Source organism: Hippoglossus hippoglossus, chromosome 4 (assembly GCF_009819705.1).
Source record: "Hippoglossus hippoglossus isolate fHipHip1 chromosome 4, fHipHip1.pri, whole genome shotgun sequence".
In the NCBI taxonomy this organism is placed as follows: Eukaryota; Metazoa; Chordata; class Actinopteri; order Pleuronectiformes; family Pleuronectidae; genus Hippoglossus; species Hippoglossus hippoglossus.
The window spans coordinates 15,599,841-15,624,690 of record NC_047154.1 but is presented as its reverse complement, the minus strand read 5'-3'; the positions used below and the strand labels follow the sequence as shown (position 1 = coordinate 15,624,690).

At 42.3% G+C, this 24,850-nt stretch overlaps 1 protein-coding gene across 6 annotated transcripts in view; it reads right to left on the bottom strand.

Moving 5' to 3' along the window:
* ttll7 (tubulin tyrosine ligase-like family, member 7) overlaps nt 1-24,850 on the bottom strand; it is a 71,808-nt gene that overhangs the window by 19,708 nt on the left and 27,250 nt on the right. For all 6 annotated transcript variants that reach the window (XM_034582415.1, XM_034582414.1, XM_034582416.1 and 3 more), the window contains exons 10-15: nt 17,609-17,703; nt 15,560-15,707; nt 13,673-13,746; nt 10,478-10,613; nt 3,319-3,405; nt 418-649 (exon numbers count right to left, since the gene is read on the bottom strand). In XM_034582415.1, the coding sequence (XP_034438306.1) occupies nt 418-649; nt 3,319-3,405; nt 10,478-10,613; nt 13,673-13,746; nt 15,560-15,707; nt 17,609-17,703 (772 nt within the window). The remainder of the gene's footprint in view (nt 1-417; nt 650-3,318; nt 3,406-10,477; nt 10,614-13,672; nt 13,747-15,559; nt 15,708-17,608; nt 17,704-24,850) is intronic.

The following is a 24,850-nucleotide window of genomic DNA, read 5'->3' as shown; positions in this document are numbered from 1 at the left end:
ATATTTCACACGGTGTAAGTGTGAAAAGCTCCAGGCTGGATGTGGATGTCCTGTGCTTGCACCATCACTGGATCAATTCGAAGTTCCTTATTGCATCATTACATACGTTAAGGTCTCTCTCCTGTCTCTGCTTTATTCTCCATCTTAGTCAATAAATGCTGCTAATGCAGAAACCTGTTTGAAGTCGGTTTTAGGTAACTGCTGTGATCAGATGAAAAGCTTTGGCTAAAAAAGAAAGAAATCAACAGATAGGGCAGGAGGAAGAGAGAGCGAGACGTATGAGGAGAGAACAAGCGAGCACAAAAAAAAAAAAAAAAAACAAGAAAGAGAGATCACAGGAAACCAGGTCCCTGTCAAACTCATCAAACTCTGGCTTCCAAATAAAGACATTCACATTTATGCATCCTGTCGCTTTACCTGAGCGCTCAGCCAAGTTCTTCTCCTTGCTCTCCCCAAGGTCGTAGGAAACTTTCTTCTCCTTCTTCTCCCCACCTCTTCCTCCTCCTCCTCCTGCTTTCCTCCTCTCCTCCTCCTCTTCGTCTGAGGAGGAGCAGGAGTTTTCATCGCTGCTGCCGCTGGTGAAGTCAGCCAGGTAGTCGGGTCGTTGACGTCTCGGTGTCTGGCTGCATTCTGGCATAGCGGTCAAGGGCTAGCGAGGAGAAACATGGCAAATGCATATATACTGTATAAATAAATACAGAATGGGTGCCCATAGATCCATATATAGATGCTTTTGTGTAAATAAATGCAGATGAAACGGACACAATAATACACATTTCCGCTACATCACACACATCCTTCGTATGCTTATCCTCATGGGACCTTCCTCTAACGCTCTCTTTCTTACCCTAAACCATTAAAAATAACCTCCTTACAATTAACACACACACACGCGCATTTGATCATGAAGATGTTGAGACGTTGTCAACCTCCCTCAGCCTCGCCTCACCTTCAGCTTCCTACCATCTGTCACTGGGAGACCTGGCGGTGACACGGCCAAGCCCACAGCCCCACATGTATGTGTTTGTTTGCAGGCTCATTATGCACAAAGACACAGTTACACAAGCGCTCCTTCATAAACCCTGGCTGTCACTATAAATAGGAACACGAGCTCCTTCGTACCTTGAACAAATTTGACCTGATTGGATATGTAAAGGTTAAATTCAAAGTAAAACATATGTTTATTTTCTCTTTAATAACAAATGTTTTACATATCTGAAAGAATTACTGTGTACAAGGACAACATGTGATGACTTCAGTGTTGTTCCTTCTTTCCTTTTACTGTATTTCTAGTAATAAGAACAAAGTGAACATACTCATGTATTGTAGGTGAAAGTACAGTATGATGTTTCAATTTTGAATATGTGATTGCAGTTTGACTTTAATGCAGAGTTTCTGCTGGTTTCAACAAGATGCATTTAAGACTTTTTAAGACCATAATTAATGAAGATTAAGATTTATGTCCAGTACAACAGATACGAAGGAAAGATATCATCCATATCCATAATCTTTTCCACAGCCAAGCTGAGAGTACTGTGACAAATTCTGACCAGGCAGTTTATAGACACAGCTCTCAGTCCCACGTTGGTTTTTGTGTAGTTTTATTAAAGTGGGCTAATATTTACGTTGAGAAAGAACACGTGGAGACATTACAAACTAGGCATACTGCCAACACATTGTTATTATAAAAGGAAAAAAATGTTTTAAGTGCAATGGAAATAGAATTAAATAAAAAACTTACATATTTAAGAGCTTTTTAGCTTATCAAATTTTTTTAAAGTTTCATTTAAGTTAATCAAAAAAACATATTTTTGGTTTGACGTGTATTAAGTCGACGGTCTATTTCACATCCTGGAAGGGAACAAACTGAGAGCATTAATAAAACATTTATACATCTGTTATTCAATGGTTAGCTTGGGCAGCGCTGTCAGGCCACCCAAATTAATGGACAGGAAGTGATCAGAGGGCTTACACAGTCACCGCCGGAAAGCTGCGTGGGTGAGTGATAGAGAGGGTTGGAGACAGAGAGAGATTAAATACAAGAGAGGAGAATAAAGGGGGGAGATGGGAACATGAGATTGATGGGGAGAGAAATAAAGAGGAGGAGGTGAGACTGAGAATGGGAGTGGAGAGAAACAGAGGGCAGGCATTGAATACATGGAGAGGAACGGAAATGAACAGAGAGAGAGGCAGAGAAAAGGGCTGAAAATACCAGGCAGGAACCGGCTTTGGATAAACAGAGGAGAGGAAGACAAAGAGAGGAGGTTTAACACTGAACAGACGAGATGAGAGAGAAACATATGTGTGAGTCTGCCGAGACGTGGCAAGAGGAGTAACTAGGTAAAGTCAAGGTAAAGGGTGAACTGAGGTAAAAGTTGTGGGAAGAGGGAACTGCCACAAGGATCAAACGTGAGGAGGTGTGAATCATAAAGAGTAAAAGAGAGGAAGAAAACCTGCAGGTACTTTCCAACTCTTTGGCACCTTCGCCATTTCACTTCCTTTCTCGCCATCCTCAGTGATAACAAACCTCCGCTCTCCTTCCTGCCCTCAAAATCCCTTTGCCTCGATCCTCTCTTCTAGCTTCCGTGCCCTCGATGGTTCAGTTTCACCAGATGGCTTGTGAGCGCTGTACCCCGAGGAGTGAATCCATCCGTCACAACTCTTTTCTTTTTCCCCCTGCTCTCAGTGTCTCGCTGTACACTCGGCATCATCGAAAGTGACGGGGCCCAAATTAATTTGGACAACAGTGATTGTGTCTGAACAAGTCCTCATTGCAGCTCAGGCCTCTCTAATGCAGCGTCGAACTGCCCTGTCGAGTCCCTAACACACGGTTTGAGTGTTCCAGCCAATTTAACCCTGGAGTGAGGGATGGATGTAGATGTGTGAGGGGGGAGAGAGAAGTGGATGGAGAGGTGAAGGGAGGGAGTAATGTGCTGTCGTGGGAAATGGAGGGGGCGTATAGGTGTATGTGACAGAGAGAGAGAGGGAGAGAAAGAGAGGGGGACAGACAGACAGAAAGAAAGATAGCACATGGAGAGAGAGACAGCCTGACAGCTGTCCCCTGGGGGACTTGGGTCTTTTCTTTGGGCCTCTTTCTGATTCTTTTCTTTTCCCGCCTATAACCCCCCTCCCCGCTTATATTTTTCTGAATCAGACCCTATGTGTATTCTGTGGAAGTCAGCTCCAGGCATCTGCGTACCTGCCTCCCCACTAACACTCTTTGCACTTTTGCTCAGGTCCCATGAGGCGCGCGGTCCCTACTCTCCTTCCTCACACTTAGATTGTGTCCCTACCTATCACTCTCACTCTCTCACGTACCTTAGGTCCTCGCTGCCTGGAGGATTTGCCCATCAGCTTCTCGTCATCCAGTTCACATTGTTCCAGCAGATCCAAGATGTCCTCCTCCTGTGCGCCAACACATAGAGAAAAACGAGGTATATGAGAACAAAGTGCAAAAGTTGCTGAGTTCATATCTCTGCCAAGAATCAACAGTTCCCTTGTGAAACCACATTCAAATTCACGAGATCCAGATTTTTGTATTGATCTGCACCAAATTGCAAACACTCATACATATCGTTACCCTAAATATACCTGAATTTTTCATCAAGATCCATGAATTATTCTCAGAGAAATCAATGGAAATGTTTTAAAACACAGTCCTGCAATGTTAAAGAAAGTGAATACAAATTCCTGGATCTTCCCCGGATCTGGATCCAAGCCAGAATTAAACGGGTTCTGTCTTGGGACACATGTCTACTGTTTCCACTCACTCAGTTGCTTACAAAAAAACCAACCAACAAACAAACAAACAGACATGGGGGGGGGGGGGGGGGGGGGGGGAACAACGATTAAAATATTTTGATATACGGAGGTTTGAGTCCTGCAGCGGGCGCACGTTCGGTTCCAACCCGGCCCTTTGCTGCACGTCTTCCCCTCTCTCCCCATTTCACGCTTATGCTTTCCTATTAATAAAGGCAAAAATAACTTTAAAAATAATGACTTTAAAGTCAAAATGAGATGTGAGAAAGACCCAAAGACCTTCAGTTATTTCAAAGAAAGTGGAGGGATGAAAAAGTTCAACTTCACAGGCCGGTGTGCCTTATCAAGGGGTTAGGAAAAAAAGGCCCTGGCTGAACATGCATTGCTCTTTGGCAGCGCTCAGAGAGGCTGAATTTGGAAAAGGCGGCATCACGGTCATCGCCAATGTGCTGGGGCCTTGGCCATTTGGCTGATGCTGAAATGAAGGCAAAGGTGATTAATGTTGCTTCACGGCTGGGACACAAAAGCTCCCACTTGCCTCTCAAATACAGATGAAAAGTGGTTGTTTTCTCTCAGATTAGCTGCTTTTTTGGAAGGGTCTATGAAAAGGTCAGTGTGCTCCTGGCTCTCTCTGTTGGTATGTGTGTGTGCTGAAACATTTGTGCACCTGCTATATGTGCACAGTGACATATTACCTTATCTGTAAGTCTTTTTTTACCACTAGTGGGAGTTTTTACTTTATCAAAATGACCTAAACAAGCGCCCAAGAGAAGAAGAAAAACGATTTGTTTCCTGTCATCATTGAGATGAGATTGGATGCTATAACATGTTATGCACTAAATTAATTGCATAAGTGGACCTGATGAGCAGACAACTAAAATCTGAATTTGTTTCTTTAACTTGAACGTTTCAAACATAAAAAAGTATTTATTGCTGAATTTCTACGTTATGTTAAGTCTGCCAACGTTGACGAGGTGAAACGCACCTGCCCAAAGGTTTAAAGAGCAGTGGAGGCATATTTAACTTGTTAAATTACACCAAAGCAGATTTCATGGAAGTTACGACATTTTTAAAACGTGGGGGAAACTGAACTTAACACAAACAGAAATTGCAGTTGATCTGAAAGCTATTTGGTTTCGCTGAACTACAAGCGTTTGAATTACAGCTAATGTACATAACAGTGTGGATAACAAGCCTGAGCCCATCGGGACTCATCCACTCAGGTCTGGTTCGGACAACCAGGCTGGATTCGGTGACATCGGTTGGAATTGATTTCTTCTTCGGGTTCAGACATACAAAGCAGGATGCCTGTCGAGTTCCGGTCGGACTCGGTTAACCTTTCTCTTGGGCTCAGTTGGGTTCAGACAGAAAATGTTGACCCAAGCCACACTCTATGTAGATCATATGATGCAGCATAAAGACTTTAGCAAGCTCTTATTTAGCATTCACTGGCTGTCAAAAATAAGTAACTTGTTCAAATTATGTTGTTTTTTTTTTATCATTGCTATACAACTTAACAGTTTGTATGATATGAAGCTGCCTTTTACAGCTTCCTTCTGTTGCCGATGATCTCTGGTCTCAGTAAGTATAGTCTCACAACATGTCTTTTTTTGGCATCAGACAACCAATGTCCCAAAATCTTTTTTTAAATATTGTTGGCAGTTCCTACCATGACACACTGTGACTCCATTTTTCTTGGCCGTTTGACAGATGATTCTGTCTTTTGCATTTCTGTGGTAATGTGGTCAGAGGATATTTTCCACTTTCCCTGGTTAGGAATTTATTACTGTCTGCCATGCTTATTCCTTTAGACAAATAAAATCTGGTCAGGATGTCCTCGGTTCTTCTTCAAAGCAAGAATCATAGTCTTAGTGGGAAGTGGATAGGAAATGACACAGTTCATCAGAAAGTATGTTCCAATTTATAAAAGAATATCTTACATGAACATTAGCTATAAAACGTTTTGACGCTTATTCCATGTGGTCAGCATGGGTTCACCTGCACAAGCTTTTCTTTTATTTGCCTGTAGATGGTCTACATCTGCAAATCTGAAGTTCTAAACTGCTGATGTGGTCACTTTTTTCACCAGTGAAGGTTTGACTGAAGGTGCAGGTTCAAATGCCGTCCACTGCTCGACTCTGCAGTCGATTGATGAGTTGTCCTGGTTTCAGGAACTTTGCATCAGTTATGCTGCATTTTGAATTCTGCCTGTTGTACAACATCATCAGTAGCACAGTGGGTTTTCTCTTTGCGTCTAACTTTACTTTCAGTCACCAGAAGTTAACTCTGAGACACCTGGTCCAGCAAGGAAAGGGATTTTTTGATTTGTGAGAATGAAAAAATACAAATCAATATTATTGATTCTTTTTTTAACTAGAATATCCCTCTTATGTGTTATGTGACAATTTGTAAATGGCAAAAACAGTGGAGCCTTACTGATTCATAATACTCTTGTGCTTAATGTACATGTGATGCACTTTGATTTGAATTGCACTGACTGTGAGCTTCCATCTGAAAACACTTTCTATTTTAGAAACTGCTCAAAAACACCTTGGAAAAATTGAGAAATGGGAGGATATCAAATCAAAAGCAATTTTCAAGATACATGATTGACATTATTGTTTTCAACCAAACTCAAACTTTACAAAGGTTTTGGCAGAAGCGGCATAGGGCCTCGTTCGGGGTTCCTGATCATTTTACCAGGCTCCTGTGCCCAGGTGATCATAGAAAGAAATTGTTGTTGCTCAGAAGCCCCATGCCAATGTCTTCATGCCTGCTGTGCCTTCACTGCAATGCCCCTGCATCAAATAAGTAAGCAGGAAAACAGAGATAGCCCACAACAGAGGTGACAGTGTGATGCACACCTGTCAACCTGACTGTAATGTAAATGGGGAGAAGGGGGGTGCAGACCCTGCAGACACCAGTGTCACCTGTGGCTGCGTCGTCTGTTGAGCAGCAGCTGAAGCCAGGAAGCCTGCTCTGTGTGCTCCCTGGCAACGTGCGTCAGCATGTTATTGCTAGGATTACAAAATACATTTTATTTTCTTTGACAGTGTGACAATCCATGACATTTTTCAATTCATGGCCCTGAGAAGCCCACAAAGGCAGCGAACATGAGTCCTGTGGGTACAATGTCTGTCAGGCTTAACAGATATGTTGATGGTGTGCTGGAAAATAAACTCTGGGCCCTTTGCAACAGCAAAGACTAACCAAGCAGCAACAGGCCCGTCAGATGATCCATTATGGTTCCCACCAGGGTTATGAGCCAAATAATGGTGACGGATGCACAAAACCAGAGGCTTTGGTTTATTATAAGATCATCGTTATGTTTAGGTGGGCCATAACTCTTCCATAAGCACCTTTCAATTGTAGGCTAAGATATAAACCAAATCCAATCTCAAATCTGATTCCCCTCAATATTTCATCAGCACTGTCTCACCACCACATTTCCCCCTCCTGAGCGCAGAGGAGAGGGTCGCACTGTGTGCTGCTGACACTTGTGGTGAGTTGTGGAGAGCACCACAGGTGTGGAAAGGCAAGGTTGATTCCAGGATGTGTCAGATGGCAGGATTCAGGAAACTCTGTCTTCTGCCTTTCCCTGATATTAAACGTAAAACCTGTTGAGCACTTTTCACCTCAACTAATGTAGAACTGATTAAATTATCATGATCAGTTTTGGAAATCGAAGGTAACATCAAACAGCATTAATAACCACTAGAACATAATGTGAATAGTTTTCAGAATATCCTCTAATACTGTGCATAAACCAACAAGTACAATTTTAGTTTTCATAGTTTCCGTGGGTAAAATTGCTGCAGTGAACACGACTGTGCTGTCAGGAGCACGGAGCGCACTGGGTGACACAAGGTGGCTGTCGCACACACACACACACACGCACACGCACACACACACACACACACACGCACACGCACACGCACACTCTGCCTATCCCTGACAGTTTGCCCGACACACCTTCACCTCCACATATGGAGTGTGTAAATTAGCAAAGTCTGAAAATAAAGCCAGTGACAGCTCCTGTACAATCAGAAACCTTGATTCATGTGTCAAAAAAGAAAATCCTTTTTCTCGGTCTCCCTCTCGACTGTTTCATGATTCAACATTTAGAAACCACTGATCAACAGGCTCATATATGCATCAACGTTTATATGAGGAGCTTTTCATTGATAAATTATGGTTGAATGTGGGCGGGATATGAGGCTGAGATTATGATTTATAAATGGAACATTGCCTAAAGGTGTGTGGGTACAGGCTTTTAAAAATCAGATTTTGTGCTGCAGGCAATTTTTTGTGTGCACTTACACTTTCAGTATGGGTCCTATGCACTGTCTAATTAATTAGCCCCCTGGTTTGCAAGCAACATGGCTACAAGTAGACACATCTTGATAAGTTTATACTTTCATGCAGCAAGCTACCAGAAACACACTAGATAACTGGTGGTTAGCTCGTCCAACATTAGCTTATCTCCTGACGAGACAAAGGAAGCTGTGTTTTGTTTTTTGTGAGTAAAAAGATTACTGGTTCTACTACAGGCAGCTTGAACACATTGAAGAGGCAACAACAGCCTTCAAATGAATTCCACTATTCAAATACGGTACGCTGCAAATCATGCAGGGTATAAATGAGCTGGATTGTGTGTTTCAACCATCCATCTGTGTGTTGTCGGCAACAATGGGAGCAACTAAACAGAAGCAAGGCTGAGGAGCACAAAGAAATGCTTATGAAGTCCTTCGAGAAACGTAACATAAATCAAGCTCCCGACAACAGATTGGCTTGAAAATACATCAGTAATGTTCAAGAACGGGTAGAAAAATTATTTGCATAAAATGCATTATTTGTGGTCTGATGAATATCACAATGGCACATTCAAATTCAGCAGCATCCTTCTTTATCATGAGATTAGGATCTCACGCTCCATTAATGTGCCTAAATAAACGGACGGTCCAGTTGTCACTCATGATCGTGTCGTTAGATAACAAACTCTACAGCCTCCTTTGTCCCCATTATCTCCCTCCCTTCCTACTTTGAACGAGATCCACATCTCTGTGTTCTGAATAAATTAAACCTACCTCAGCCTGGTTTTTCCACCCACTGATCTTTGATTGACACCTCTGCAGAAAGTCTACTTTTGAAAGGACACAACTTTATGAAACAGAGTTGAGTTAGGTTCGATTCTACACAACCTGCAACAGTTGTATAAATCTCTTCCTAGTGCTTTAATATGAATATGTGTAGTTATATTAATGTCTAAACATTCTTATTCAGTATTAAATATTAGTGCCAAAATGTTTTTGTCTCGTTTTTGTTGTTGTTTCTAAGCAAGATTGCGCAAAACTACTTAGACGGATAACTTTAAGTTTATTGTAAGGAGGTGATATCGTTCAGGAAAACAAACAATACAATTTCTGTGTGGATCCGGGACTTTTTTATTTTTTTTAACATTTACATTTTGAGATGGGTGTTTTGTCACATTTTTGTTGATTCCTCAGAGAATAATTCATGAATCTTGATGAAAATCAGACAAGCAACAGTTGGTCCTTGGCGGAGGTAAACACTCTACTGAGTGACATCCTCGTATTTCCATTGCTGTTTTTTTTCTATTTGTCTTTTAGCAGGATTTTGCAAAAACGACTAAACCTAATTTTTTGAAACTTGGTAGAAGGGTGAAGTTATGACAGAAGAACCCATTCACTTTTGGAGCTGGGTTTTTTTTTGTCCAATTTTTTTAACATTTCTGGTGAATTTCCCACGAAATAACTTGTGGATTTTGATGATATAAATCAGACATTTTTAGGGAGCTGATATATATGAGTGTGTAATATTTGGTGTGGCTTGATGTTGTAGTTTCTTTGTGTGTATTCTTTCAAACGCATCAGTACTTCTTTCCTCGATGCGTTTGAACAATCTCACAATGCCTTCCTCTGTTTGTTTCAAATATTTCATCTGAACACATCACCAGACTTGAAAACAGAAGTTTCCCTATTTCTCTTGTTTGTTGTGCATTTGGAATTTAAGTTTGTTGCAAAACTTCAAATGTTTTTAAAAAAGAGCCAAACATCTCAAAACTACTATCTGTATCGGAACCACATTATCTTTTGACTTGTGATATTTGTTCTACCCCTCTCTACTGGGAAGTCGTGTTTTAGAGAATCAACTTCTCTCCTCATCATAACTGTATTTTATACTTTTGTGGAAAAACATCGCTCAATGCATTGCAACAGACATGCACGAGTTCACATGTGTGCTCGTTCACACACTTCATTGTATGTGTTCAAACATGTATCCTGAATCTGTGTCAATAAATAAATAATTTACCTGAAGCAGAGAAATTCTAATGTGTGGGCAGCAAGAAGCTGAAGAGCTGCACTGAAACAAAAATGACACTGTGTGGGATCTGGTTTGCTTTTAAAAGCTCATGTACACAAGGGGCACAACAAGTATCTGAGGAGAAAGTGAGTGAATGACAGTGAGAACGCGACACAGAGAAGAACATTCTGTCACAAGTTCTAACAAATACAAGGACTGCGGCAAACTTTCAGCATTATTTGCACATGCCACATCCATCCCTCTTTGGCATGTGCTTGTCCACAAGTGTCTGTATATTTTGTGTGTATGCTTGTATGGGAGTCTCTGCAGGTTTCTATGGTGTGTGGGAGTGTGCACATGTGTGTGTGTGACAGTCTGCCACTGACGTACGTGCCTTCATTCGTTTCAGAGGATTATTCATTTCCTTTTGAAGTGAGGCAGCTCGCCCAGCGAGGAAGGTCTGAAAGGCGGCCGAGAGCAGGCTTTCATACTTCTCCAACAGCAGCTTGTCGTCTGGGGGGTAAATACGTCTGTAGGCCACAGAGACACAAAAAGAAAAGCAAAGAGAGTGAGGGAGGAGTAGAGAAAGAGAGAAAAAGAAAAAGGCAAAGAATGAGGGTCATCAATGCAGGGAGGAAGGAGATGAGGGAAATGTGAAGATGGAAAGTGAAAGGCATGAGACGACAAAATAGAAAAAAGGAGTGGAAGTGATAGAGTGGAGAGCTAGAAAGAGGGCGATTGGGGTTCAGCGAGGATACGAGATGAGAGGAGGAGTGGTGACAGAATCGGGAGGCAGGGAGCAGTGACAGATAAAAGACAAAAAAGGGAGGATAAGAAAAGGGGGAGAGAGAGTTGGCAAAGGAAGAGATGAAGAAAATGAGCGAGAATGAGTGTGGATGCGAAGATGGAAAGAGCCAGAGTTTGAGGAAAGATGGAGGAGGTCTGGAAGGAGGGGGGCACGGAGAGAGAGGTCAAAACACAGCAGGTGAGAGTGATGGAGCAAGCAGGAGGGGAAACACAGACGGAGAGAATTATAAGTATTTCAGCTGAAGGTGTGAAGTGATGCAGAGACAAGCAGAATTACTGCCCTGTGGTTGTGTGCCGCCGCCAACCAGTCAAGTTACAGGAAATATGGTCACAGTCTCAAGTTCTGTTCCTGAGTTATGGACTTGAATATTGGCCAGAGAAGTGTTTGCATAACATTATGACCTTTTGGTTATGGAATGTCACCACTTTATCATTTTATCCTACGAGACATTTATATTAAATTTCGTCATAACTGGCATTAAACTCTTTAGTTATGGCCAAAAGTGTGTGTGTCTTGTGTTGTAGTCACATTGACTTTGACTTTTGACCAAATACGTCCAATCCTTGGTTCCAAGTGAACATTTCTACCAAAGTTGAAGAAATGCTCCAGGTGTCGGACAGACAGACAGACAGACAGACAGACAACCCAGGAACTTAATGCCTCCGGCCATGGCTGTCGCCGGCGCATGAGAAGAGTTAAGTGGTGGGACCAAGGGAGAAGAATGAAGTACGAGGGAGCAAAGAAAAAAAACACAGAGAAAAGTAGCTGTTAACAGAGACCTTGAGTTAAGAAAACTACGAAAGTAATGCACTAATGCACGTCTGCTTTTTCGAACATTACATCCTCCCTGAGACGTGCACTTACCTTCCCGTTTGTCGCCGTCTTTGCTAATGTGCCTCAAGTTCACACTTTCCACATAGTTTTGTGCCCTCAAGACTAAACTCACAGTGCTCAGTGTTTATCTTAGGCCCGAGGGGATTAGGGAAATGTATAAACCTCCACCTGGTTATCCTCATAATACATCTCCAGACGCCCCCTAAAATCATCGCTTTGGCCTTCAAATTAAAACAACAGCGTTATAAGCAAATTTAGCATTGGTCAGTGTAAAAGCAGGGAAATGGTTTGGCTTCAACTCTGACATATTTAGAGAGATTTTGAATTAATGGGAAGCAAAAAAGGCCACTGATGCAAAAACACACACAGACATAAGACGCCCATAGTTGACACCTACAATCCCAAGTAGAGTTTAACATTGCCCAATTTCCCCTTTAAAGTTTAAACTACACCCCATCTGCCATTTGAACATACACTATGCGGCAACAATGACACATCCTATGTTTTTTTGTGTCCACCTTTAAGTTACATTGACCACATTCTTTCCTCGAGATACTCTCTTAAAAACGTCTGCATGAACAGAATTGAAATAATACATTTTGAAAAGAGACAGCGCTACTCAGTCCTCAAAGTGCAGTAAATCACTTGACTGAAAACTAGTAGGTCAACACTTTAATAGTGGGTGTTAACTGCTCCCTCTTTTTGGAACCAGCCTTATCTGAACATATGGACATTTTATTTGAGGGTGACCCTCAACCTCAAATAAAATGTTCATGCTGAGGCGTATTTTCTGCCACATGTTTCCTATTTTTCAAGAGGCAAAACTAAAATTCATATTCCATTCACGTGAGTTTCTCCATTTTGCTCAACGAATGTCTCTCAAGCCTCCTGATCCCAACAGACCAAAAGGTGTTAAAATGAGCAGCAACGGTGGCATCAAACCAGCTGGGTTTTCCTCTGCGGCCACAGGGTCATGTCTGTCTGCACCTGATGCAAGTTTCATCTAATGTAACTAAGTTCATTACCTGAACTCATCTAATGAGAGGCGGTGTGTTAATCAGACTCCAGTGCAGCGCTGGAACACCATCTGAATGCTAAGGGGTCTTTATTAGGGGTGCTCCAGACAGATCTCAGCCTGTCTGATTGGCTGTCTGGCTGCCTGTCGGAAGAGAGGAAGGAGGTGACAGCACTTCACGCAGTCTGGGATCAGTATTCTGACTTCAGCCATTCAGTCAAGTGATGAGTCAAGAAGTCACTTAGACTTGTGGAGACTTCAACAAGGTCTGTCTGTATGTCTGTGTAAGTGTGTGTTTTGTGTGTCTGTGTAAGGGCTTGAGAAAGACTAGGAAAGTCAAGACCTGGAAATGTGTGTTTGTGTGTGTGTGTGTGTGTGTGTGTGTGTGTGTGTGTGTGTGCGCGTGTGCGTTGGATGAAGAGACAGAGGCAGTAGAATAAACTGAAGGAGAGAAGGAACATCGATATTGCTGAGTTATGTTTTAAGGTAGATCTGCTCTGTCTGTGAGGTGACTATTAAAAATTGACACATTCGACGTCGCCCTAAATCTAAGGTGGAGTTTCAGGAGAAAAGAAAAGAGGTGTGGGGGGAAAAGAGGAGATGGAAAAAAGCTGTCAAACAAGGTATACATGCTAATTTGAATTTCTAAAATGCTGCAGAGGTAACCTTGCATCGTGGAGTAACTATTTGAGCCTCGACATTACACACTACCTCAGATTTTCTGTCTCTATTTTACATATTCTCTCCGTCTTAATTATTCTGCCCCCAAAACACTGTTTTCTTTTGTTTGTCGTCTGCAGAAACAGTACTTATTCTCCCGAGAGCCTGGCACTCCGCAGATGACCCCGTAAATGTAAGCGACGCTGGCACGAACACAGCGAGTGGAGCTGCTGGAGGGACAGCCTCCTCTCCTCGGCTCTTTGCCTCCTTACCTGTAGTTCCCCAGATGTTGCTTTTCATGCTCCTCCCTGGAGATCTGCTTGCGGACCTGTGCCAGTCGCTCTTTCTAGAAATAGGGGGGGAAATCATTCAGGTGAAGTTCACTGCCACTCTTACCTTATCCGCATGAATACAGTCATAAAAGCAACACTGTGAGAGGAGAGAAAGATAGGAAAAAGCAGCCACACCCTATCAGTGTGACTTATAATTTAAAGGCATTTTGCGATCTACGCTATTACAGTTATACATTAGAAAGGAATAATTATGGAGCTCAGCCGGCTACTTTCTGTGAAAGCAGAAAGGAGGGGAGAACGCCACCACTGCCACTTCAGTGTCATTCGATAGACCTGAACCGAGTCTCGCACTTCATCCATAACAGCACTCGAACATGAGGTAGTGCCCTTTTTCAAATGGAGCCTCTATGCCATCTTTCCTTATTCCCACTGATTACCTCTGTGGCTGATCAAAAGGCTAATCAAAGAGGGTGGAGACGTAAAGCACTAGTAGCTGCCACTTTTCCCCATACAGATGAGAAAAGCTCCCCCAAGTCCTTCATTTCAAAAAGAAAATAATTAAATGGTATGTTTGTCTAAAATAGACTTTGACTCTTTTGACGTAGGAGTGAGAAGTACCGACTTTCTGCTCTGGCTTTTCTTCTCATTTTAGCTCATCTTGTTTCACTTCTGAGGAAATACTTTAAACTCTTTGATTTTTTTTGGTAGAGTGATTGATATGTTAAATCAATGTCTTGTATAATATCTCTAAACACATCTCTGATGATCACCTGCCCCTGAATCGCTGAAGTCAGTATTGATCTTTTGTGCTCATGTAGTTGGGGTTTTACTGAGACGGCATCTCATGACTCAGGGTCGAGGACCATGACTGCACAGCCACTGTTTCAGTCACCAGGCTGGTTTTTGAAGTCTGGGATTTAAATAACTCAAACATGTAGCAGATTAGATTTTTGTGGCTATTTCTTAATAGTTTAAGTTAAGGAAAGTTTGTTTATCCTGTAGATTAGCCAAGAATGGCTTAATTTATGCTACATTTTAATAGAAGTTAATCTGAGGTTAAGAGCAGTGGGTTGTGGAGTGCCTCAGGAAGGCCTGTTAGGGTCGCTATTATTTTACATATTTAAAGATGCTTTACCTCTTATTCTGAATTATGCCTGACTGATGCTGATGATTCCACAATGTATGCATCAGCACGCACACACCTGGAAGACTTAGCATGGTTTTAAATGAGGAATAAAGGTTAATAAAAGAACAGGTAATAAATTGGCTTCTTACTGTAGAAAAGATAAAAGGTCTCAAGGTGGCAAACTCAGCTATAAGGGATACAGCTATTGAACAAGTAACGGACACAAAGTTATGAGGGATCACTGTTGATGGTAAAATACCTTGAAGGAGTCACATTGGTGGTGGAAATGAGGCATGACTGCTATAAAACTAAAAAGATAATGACTAGCTATTAAACCACCTGATTAGAGCAATTCTTAGTGTTATCACAGTTAGATTATTGCTCAGTGATTTGGTCCAGCACAAAAGAGAGTAACTTGAACTGGCTACCAGTAGCTCAGAGAAATAAACCAGCATGCATTGCTCTCCATATGAAATGGTTCAATGAGTAATTTTTTCTTTTAGCTTGGTCAAGTGTTAAAAGCAGGCTGCAACATTCTCTAATGTGCTTTATTATAAATATTATGATAACTAAAACACCTTGCAGTGGTGCTTAAGATGCCAGGTGCTCCACTGCAGTTGGTCAGCAGCCAGCAGAGAGAATATATGTACTGTAACAGTATAAACATGAAGCAGAATCTTGCTCACTAACTTCCGAAGTGAATTATAACTTTTAAACCAATTCTTTTCTTTGTGTATTACCAGTTCTTCTCTCCTTCTCTCAAGTGTGTGACGCTGTTTCTCCCAGTCTGAAGAAGCAGCTGAGAGCTTCTTCATGGAGCCGTGTCCGTAGAGCCGTCTCTGAGCTTCTGCCTTTTGCTGGGCCAGGTTACGCTTCTTATCACTGGCCCTTGGCAAACAAAGAGTAAGAAGAGTCAACACAATGCAGAGTTAAAAGACACACAGTCTGGGATCACAGCAAAAAAACGATTACATCAGATTTTCTTCAACTTCTCCCTTTTTCAAAAATAAAACTTCACATCTTTGGCTCTGTTTCTGTCAGATTCTTCTGCATGCAGAAGGTCTTGTAGGATCTTGAAGCACTAAACCCTGCTCAGTAAAGAACAAACGTCATCCACAGAAAAATATTTTTAAGAATTCTGCAAAACTACAGTATGATGAAGCTCGGCAGTGTGCAGGCCTCATCCCTAACAAATAGACTGACCTGAATTTGCCTTTAGATCGTCACATTGTGGTTGAACAAAGAAAACCCTGCACATAACATGCAACAGTACAAAGACAAAGATGGAGCAGGGGCACAAATAAACCAACAAGCCCAGGACGAACAGGACCAGACAGCTAATCCTGAACAAGTGGGCCACTGCAGTCTGGAGAAAGGGCAATTCATTTTAGTCAATCGCTGGCCCTTTAAATTGGATATTGAGTGCCGTTGGGGGTCTGAGGTTTATCAATGTCCATGCCCGGCCGGGTCTGAATTGATCCCATGTTGATACAGTCGGCACTGCAAACTGAGTTGAGAGCGGCCCCTACCTCTGCATACTGCCTGCCCCTCCCGTTTGGAAAGCAAAGCCATTACTATATAAGGAAGAAGTGAGTGAGGTAGAACAAAGCCTTCATTCACTCCAGCGTGAACATACGCAGTTTGTCCAGTGGAAAAAGCTCCCCACCGCCTTTCAAGGCCTCCTACGATTTATTTGTCGTGAAATAATCAAATCTCCCCTTTTAATCTGTGGGAACACAGCAAACATCAGCCACGAAACAAATCATTTTGATAAGAGATTTGTTTGTGCCGACTGAAGCCGGGCAGGAGGATGGAGCAGGTTTTTATGTGGGATGACTGCACCACGCACCACATTTGGCCAAGCTAGATGTATGGGGCTGCATGTAATTGATCCATTGTGTGTTTGTGTGGGGAGGGGGGGGGTTGTGTATGTGTGCGACTAGAAGAGTTGAGACTATATTTAGAGCAGTAAGAGGAGGACAAGCACAGGGAGAGAAAACGAGAAAAAGAGAGCAGATATCCAGAGGTCTGGTGTACGATGATCAATCAGCGGTCGGACTCACTGTAGCCAGGGGACAGAAAAGCATTCCAGCGAAAACACACACAAACACACACTACATGGACAAGGAACACGTTATACGGCGAGAATGACAGTGTGCGTAACCTACACAGACAAACAAATCGCCCACAATGCAAAGTAAAAGACCAACACAGGAAGCTTATACAAATATACAGATCAGTGTAAACAATGCTGACTCAAAATCACAGATAGCATAAGGTAGCAGACGTAAAGAGAACACACACACACACACACACACAGCATATCAGTGAAGGGTGAACAAAGCACACAATAGAGCCACAGCTTTTTGCCTTGGCCATTATATGTCTTCTTATCTACTACAGCACACCGACAGACAGTTGTACAGACAGATAGATGTGTTTTGTTTTGGGGGGGGGGTGGTGGTCTCAAGCTTATGTCACAATTGTGTCATCAATCTAAAACCAAAACAAGATACAGACTGAACAGTGCTGTATAAAATATATAGTCCATATAAAGTTTTAGGTTTCCAAATAAAGCAAACTGAAAGAATCTTTTGGAATCGGAGCCTTGTAAAAGAAAGTTTGATGCGAGCGTTGCCTGCATGAAACTTAATACGATTCATGTGTCTGTCTGCGTCTCTGTGTGTGTGTGTGTGTGTGTGTGTGTGTGTGTGTGTGTGTGTGTGTGTGTGTGTGTGTGTGTGTGTGTGTGTGTGTGTGTGTGTGTGTGAGACCCCGGAGAACAGTACCTAATGTTGAGGAGTTTGAGAGCATTGAGCAGCACCCCTTTCTTCACGTCGTAATCAATCTTCTGATCGGTCCCGAAGCTCGGCGCTCGATTGATCTGTCAGAGAGGAGAGAGAGATTCAAAGAATATTCTTGGAGGGGTTCAACTTCATCTTTATTGTTCTTTTTTTTTTTTAACTCAGCAGACAGAAATGCTATGCAAATACAGGAGTGAATTGAGGGCATCTTTGTAAAAGAGTGATCTGTTCACATAAGAAAGGAGAGATGGTGGAGGAAAGATGGAAAGGCTTTTCTCCCCGTTGAGGGACGTTTTGGAACTGTTAGCCTTTGCCTGGACATAAATCCTGTCTGACACTGATGTGTGAATGCAAGTGCCTGAAGAAGAGTCCATGATGTGAGTATGAATGAGAACAGCTTGTGTAGGTCACTGTCACCAGAGAAGCGACCCAGCCACAGCAAGCGGTCCATGACTCTGTAACCTACGTTTGCCCGCCACAGCTACACAATGCAACACCGATCTCTGCCGGTGCCAGTGATAATCTCTTTGTGCGCATCAGGAAATTACCACCACTCAGCTCCGAGCCGTCATATACAATCAGGAACAGAATAAGCAACCTGTGATTTGAGGTACAAAAGCCGGTGTCACCCTGGGGAAAAATTCAAGAACAGGTTACCTTTTCTTAACTGAACCCTTTCCAGCACCAGTGCAAGGTATTCAGATGTCAGTTATTATACCTGACACAATAAATCAATTCTTCCCCTTTACTCTTTGTTACGTTCCCCCACGTCTGTCTCCCAAGGTGAGAAAGAGATTATGTGAGACAACAAAAGAACCAGAAAAAGAGAGAGGAGTGCAGCGGGAGGGTGAATGAACTGGCAACTGTGATTGGAATGGTCTCCTCCCATGGGGTTAATTTAAAATGACTACGCAACAGATGCCGAACGAAATGCTGGCTCGGGTTGATAAACCTTGATTGTCGAGACAAGTCATGTCTCCTCCTAACATTGTTCAAACGCTCAAACCACCTTTTTTATGTGGAAGAACAGTATGAGTGGCTCGTTTTAATATCATTTGATTAGTATTAGCTTTAATAGTAATGGCTTTCATAATGGTGTGTTGTTTGTGTAAGCATAAGTTAGTACATGTGAGGATCCTGAATGAATCTCCTCAGCACAGAAAGAGAACATTGACTTGAAACAAGTTCATTGAATCATTATACTGAATCTAACCCATGAGCAAGGTTCAGGCAATGGTCAGAAAACCTCATTGGGGCCATATAAAAGAACTGGGTAACAGATTGTTTCACCGAGATGCTGTGCATGTTCATTTTAAATTATCTGAACACGTGTAGTTATTGTTGTAAGTACTCTGAAGAAGAATTTAATGAAAACGGTGAACAAGGGCATCAAGGTTAAGATAACCAAAGAGATTTGCTTGGAAATTTATATTGGCCTGAAAAGCAGTTGTTAACTTAAGCTGTTTTCAGACATTAATTCCAGTAAAATTGGGTTGAGGCATTTCCCGGACTTTACCTTTCACATATGAAAAACATAGCAGGAGGATGTCCAGGTCAAATGCATTCACAACAAAAGAAACATTTATAAAACATTCAGCTGAGAAGAAGCTACCGACTCATTTGTAATGTTTATTTTTGCTACAAGTTAACGTCTGAGATATTTTTATTCTTCTAGTTTCATGTCCACTGCGTGATAGAAACATCATCTACAAGCCCACTCACTCGCTGTGTGTTTTCAGAATTTTTTTTTTCCAACTCTATTGTTACATGAGCTCACTCAGACATTTTACTAGGTGGGCTGGCAAAAAGAGTTCTGAAAAATGTGCATTCTCACATGCAGCCTCTCCAGGAAAATGTGTGAACCTGTCTGAAAGCAGCTTTAGTCAGACTGTTGAATGATCTAGCCTCACTTTTTCAAATTATTTTCGTGACAGAACTAACAACTGCCAAATTCTTTTGCAACTTAATATGACCCCATATATCTACATCTGTAGGTAATCTAATTGCAGTTTTGCTTTCATTGCGTCCAGAAGGTCACCAGATTTAAATGTTGGTTTTGATTTCATTTTACACGTTTCTACATCAATTTGTTAGTGAACTCAGACTAAAGCCACATGCCAAAAACAAAATCTGACTTATAGATGAAAACCACTGCTGCAGTAACAGTTTTGGAAGTGTAGCTGCAAATTCCTTCCTCTCAGTCGCCTTAATCTGCAGTCAGAGTGAGTATTCGTGTCAGAAACATCATTCGTCTTGTTCGTATCTTCCTTTAGAAAAAAAAGCAGTTGGATACAGTTGAGTGCATCAATCCAGCACAACAGCCAATCACAAATTGGGATTTTGATAGTAGAGCAGCACTGAGCCAATCAGAGGTTTTAGTGTGCATCGTAGAGCAGCCAATGAGGAACGAGGATACAGAATGCCGAGAAAACTGATTGGTGTGTGACATCGGATCACCAAAAGATTTTTTGGGGCTGAAATTGAGCGACAAAATCCGAAAGATCCTTTTTCCGAAGCATCTCATGGGTTTGCGGGGGGGGGGGCTCTTAGAAGCTCCATCCCTCTTTCTCTGCCGTTCTTCTTCTGAACCAGACACAACTAATCCTGACACAAAGGTGTTAACTACAGTGAGGGAGTTTTGAGCTGTATGATAATATTTACATGAAAACCAGGATCCCAGGAACCAAGAGAATTGACTGTGTTCAGCAGGGGGGCAGGTAGCCACAATAAAGAGAAGTAAATAATGAACGAATGTTCATTTGGATTATAAGGTAGGCAGTAGTAAAAAAAAAAAACAACAGCTACTCCCAAACTGTCGATCAGCAATGCACCTTAACTACAAACACCCACAAAACATGAACATTTATGTACAATACAGATTGTACAAGCTTTCATGTTGAAGTGCATGTATCCATTCGAGGAAGGCCATAGGTGAAAAAAAGCAGCAAGCTCATGAAAACTGACCCTGAGCTGCAGCTCTGTACAGTAGATAATGTACTATCAGCATAACCTTCTCTGGGCCTGTTGTTCAGGCGATAGCTCCACAAATACCGAGCTACTCAACCCACACCAACATGAAATGTATGGATGTGCCTTTGTGAGCGTATGTGCCTGCACCCACATGTGTGTTTTTCTACACAGCAACCATTTATCAGAAGGATGGGGTAGGTGATGAATGTCTTCCAGCACAAAGAGGGAAAAAAGGAACAGAGGCCCTATCCAACTCTCTGACTCAATAGAATGAAGTCTACAATACGTCCCTGTGTGTGCTGGGAAGGACAGAGCTCCACTTCGACCAACATTGCCCTACCTAAGAATAAAAAACACTTCAAAAGCAAAGGAGGAAAGAGGTCTGTTTTCATTTAGAGCACTCCTTGATATGACAGCCACAATGAAGAGAGTGTGGCTTCAGAGTGCTGCAGTCTATAGGTAACAGGCCGACTGGCAGGGATCCTGGCGATGGATGTCTCATTACTTGTCTTCATTTCTTATTTTGATTTGTGGTGTCAAGCTGTCACGGGGTAGACTGGCATCACAGCACTCACTCTCTCTCTTTGCTCTCCCTCAGTCTTTCGTCTCTCTCCTTCACCTCTCAGCTCTCCTCCTGGTTACTTTCTCTTCCCACTCTGTTTCTTGCTGTCTCTCACCCCATTTTCTGTCTGGTCACTCATCCCCCTACTCCGCTCACTGGCCCTCATTCTTCGGTCGTTACCTCTCTTATTCGTTTCTCTTTCTGAGTTTTCTGTGTTCTCCGTTTCCTCCTTGGCAGGAAGTTGGACCAGTATGGTCCTAATGAACCCCTGCAGGCTCCCAAATCCCCCGCTCTGATTTCCTTAAGTGACTCTGGCATGGTCTTAAAGGAGCCCTTGGTTGCGCCAAGACGCATTCAATAAAAGCGTCAGATGAAAAGATTAGAAACTCCTTTTAACTCGTGCTTTGCTTCAGTTCAGCATCAGCATCTCATTAATGTAGCTCAAATCACAGTCGCTCACACAGCAGATTGAACATATAGGAACAGAATATATCAGTGTGTAATTTTTCACAGGATAAGTTTATCCTCATCTGATCATCTCATTATAAACTTATAAAGATCAGAGGGTGAACTGTAAACCATTCACATACTGTACAAGACATGATGCAATTTTATTTTCTGCACCTGGTCGTGTGTGACTGAAATGAATAAGTAACTTGCCTTTGCTTGTAAAGACACTAGTAAAATACAACTTGTGATGGGGCGATATCCATTTGGTCAGGATTGTCTTTTTGCTGATCTTTACTGAAGCTCCAAAAGAACAAAGGGCCAGAAGTTTAGCGAGCACATTTTACATTGCTTTCTTGTGGTACAAACATTTCCACGAAACTTGGTGGAAGGATGGGACATGGGCCGAGAGAGAACCCATTACATTTTGGTGGAGATCCAGACAGATCGGTCGATCCAAGAATTCTTCATTATTTTCTTAAACATTGCAAGATATGGCATTTTTTTCCCGATTTTCATTGATTACTTCAGGGAATAATTCAAAGATCTTGATTTTAAAAATCTGAGAAATTGATATCTATAAGTTTGTGCAATTTGGTGTGGATCCAAATAAAAAATCTGGATTTAAATGTTGTTTCATGCTGGGATAGGCTTCTTTCAACCACTGAGGTAACAAATAGGACTAACAACCTTTATCACTGATGTGTAGCTGAGATAATGTCATGTTGCCCTAGCTGTAAGGCTTGTTAGAATTTAAGAGGACTGCCGGGTCTAGGCGGAGGTATGGGCTCTTCTGAGTGCCGTTCTAGTTATTATTGTTTTCATTATTTAATCTATTTATCTATTTATTTATTCTTTCCAAGTGGGAAATTCTCCTCAGGGTCACTTGATACCATGATATGACAGTTACTCCGTTTCGACTCCGTCTAACAATCCATTGTTATCATTTCTATTAAGAATGAACCCAGTGAAGAAAATCTCCTTCCAATGATTGTTGAGAGTGTTGTGGGCATCAAACAGCTTGCGCCTGTGGCCTCTGTTTGTGTCACAACTACCCTGATAACATAGCAACAGCGATGGATCAAGACCAATCAGCTGGTTTCTTTCCGCAACAAATTGCTTCCCCCCCATCGACATCTATTCTGTGTCTGGAATAGTCGTCAAACAAGCGTAAGGGCAGCTTGTGATTAATCGGTTCAGAAAAACGACCCCCTCTTATTATTTCTGGCAGAGTGTAAACAACCACTGCTTTGACAAGCCTCCCATTCTGCCCTGCACACTCGAGGGTATCGGCACAGTTCAACCGCTGTCAGAATGGAGTGTTTGTTGCCGCACAATGGCGGAATGGGAGAGGGAGAGGGAGCGAGGGAGAGCATGAGCGACAGAAAGACAGACAGCTGGCCACCCGGTTAAGTCGCTCTCTTGTTTCAACCGTCTTATCAATCACTGTTTTGTTCTTTTTGTGGCGTTTTTAGTGGTCCAGTCGGACACGGGGAAACTCTAGCTGGGCATGCTGAGCTCCTGGTGGAGGTCCTGGGAGTGAGCAAGGCAACGCTTAGCTCAGCCAACAGTCAACCTGACCTGCCTGACTGAATGGCCGGCAGGGTGCAGGGAGTGTTGTGTTTCCTTTTTTTTTTCTTTCTTCGAGGACTCACAAAGATATAATGAGACACAGCCACAAAAGCAAAAGGTGCATTTTAGGTGCACAAAAACGTTAACAGTGTAATTCCCACCGTAGTATTTAAAAAAATTCAAGATAAATCCATAAAATATACCTAAGGTCGGTCTTAAATATGAAAGAATATACATGTTCTTCTCTTACACACTGCAGTTCCATATGTCACTCATAAACATACAATATGTATCATTCCTTTCAATCATATGCGTGCACACACACACACACAGTCTGCCATGCCTGCCTGATGATAAATGACTAAATGTTGGGGTGTGTTTTCAACTGGCCCACATATGAGGCCTGTGCACTCCTAATTTGATACTTATTCCATGAAATAGTCATGTTGCGGGAAAATGGATGTGGATGGAGATAGACAGTCCCATACATCATTCTAATTATTCTTTAATAAACCTCTTATAAGCCGAAGTGGCTTGCAGGTAACTACTGCCACCTAGGGTTTGGAAGGAAAAAAAACTCCCTCTCAGGGCTAAAGGACGATGTGATCCACAGACATTTAAATAAGAATGAATCCCACTAAGTACAAAAGATTAATCAAAGGCAAAAAAGGAGAATGAAAGGTGGAAGAGGGCAAGAGGGACTCTGAAAGATAATTGAGTAAATCCAACTGTATGTATTCTCCTCTATCATTTTTCACCCAAGAAAATTCAATCATGAGGGGATGAAAATTATTTGGAGAGCACAGGTAGCAAGTAAATTCCCCCTTAATCACCCTGAATACACAATAATGTTCGACCCCGCTGATGTAGGCAGGGGTTAGAAAACACATCTCCTCAGATTTCCTGAGGAAATATCTGAAAGGCAGTATAACCTCTAAATCCGGCTTCCAAAAAACTCCCAGGGAAAACAGTTACGCTTTAAATTTAGCTTTAAGGACATACAATTTTCATCTCACTGTGCACAGATGAAATAGAATTTCAATTGAAAGCTCACATAACGGCAAGCCGGTATTTATTCCACACAGGAAATTAACAGTACTTTCTGAATTTGTAATTCATTTGCACTGTGTGTTTGTGTGTGCAGGGGATGTGGGAGAGGAAGAAAAAAAGTCCCTGGTTTTGTTTCTTTGCGTATGTGTGTGTATCGTGGCATCTGTTTACTCTTGCCAGCGCAGATTACTCCCCACTAACACACATACACAAACACATGTGCGCAGACACACACACACACACACACACACACACACACACACACACACACACACACACACACACACACACACACACACACACACACACACACACACACACACACACACACACACACACACACACACACACACACACATGAACTGAAAAGAAAAGGAAGTCTGGATTATGTTGGCTCTGAGGGATGGACAGGCAAACCAAACTCATCTTGAAACAATTGGGGACAGAGTGCTGGAAGAGAGGAAAGTTGCAGGAAGGGGTGAGAGGAGGGAGGGGAGGGCTGGAGAATCACTGCCCTTGGGGGGAGCGGTCCATCTGCAGCTCTGTTGGTCTGTTGTCGGAATGCCCATTCACACACAAACACACACACTGAGACACAAACAAACCTGTGCCACAGCTGACCTAAC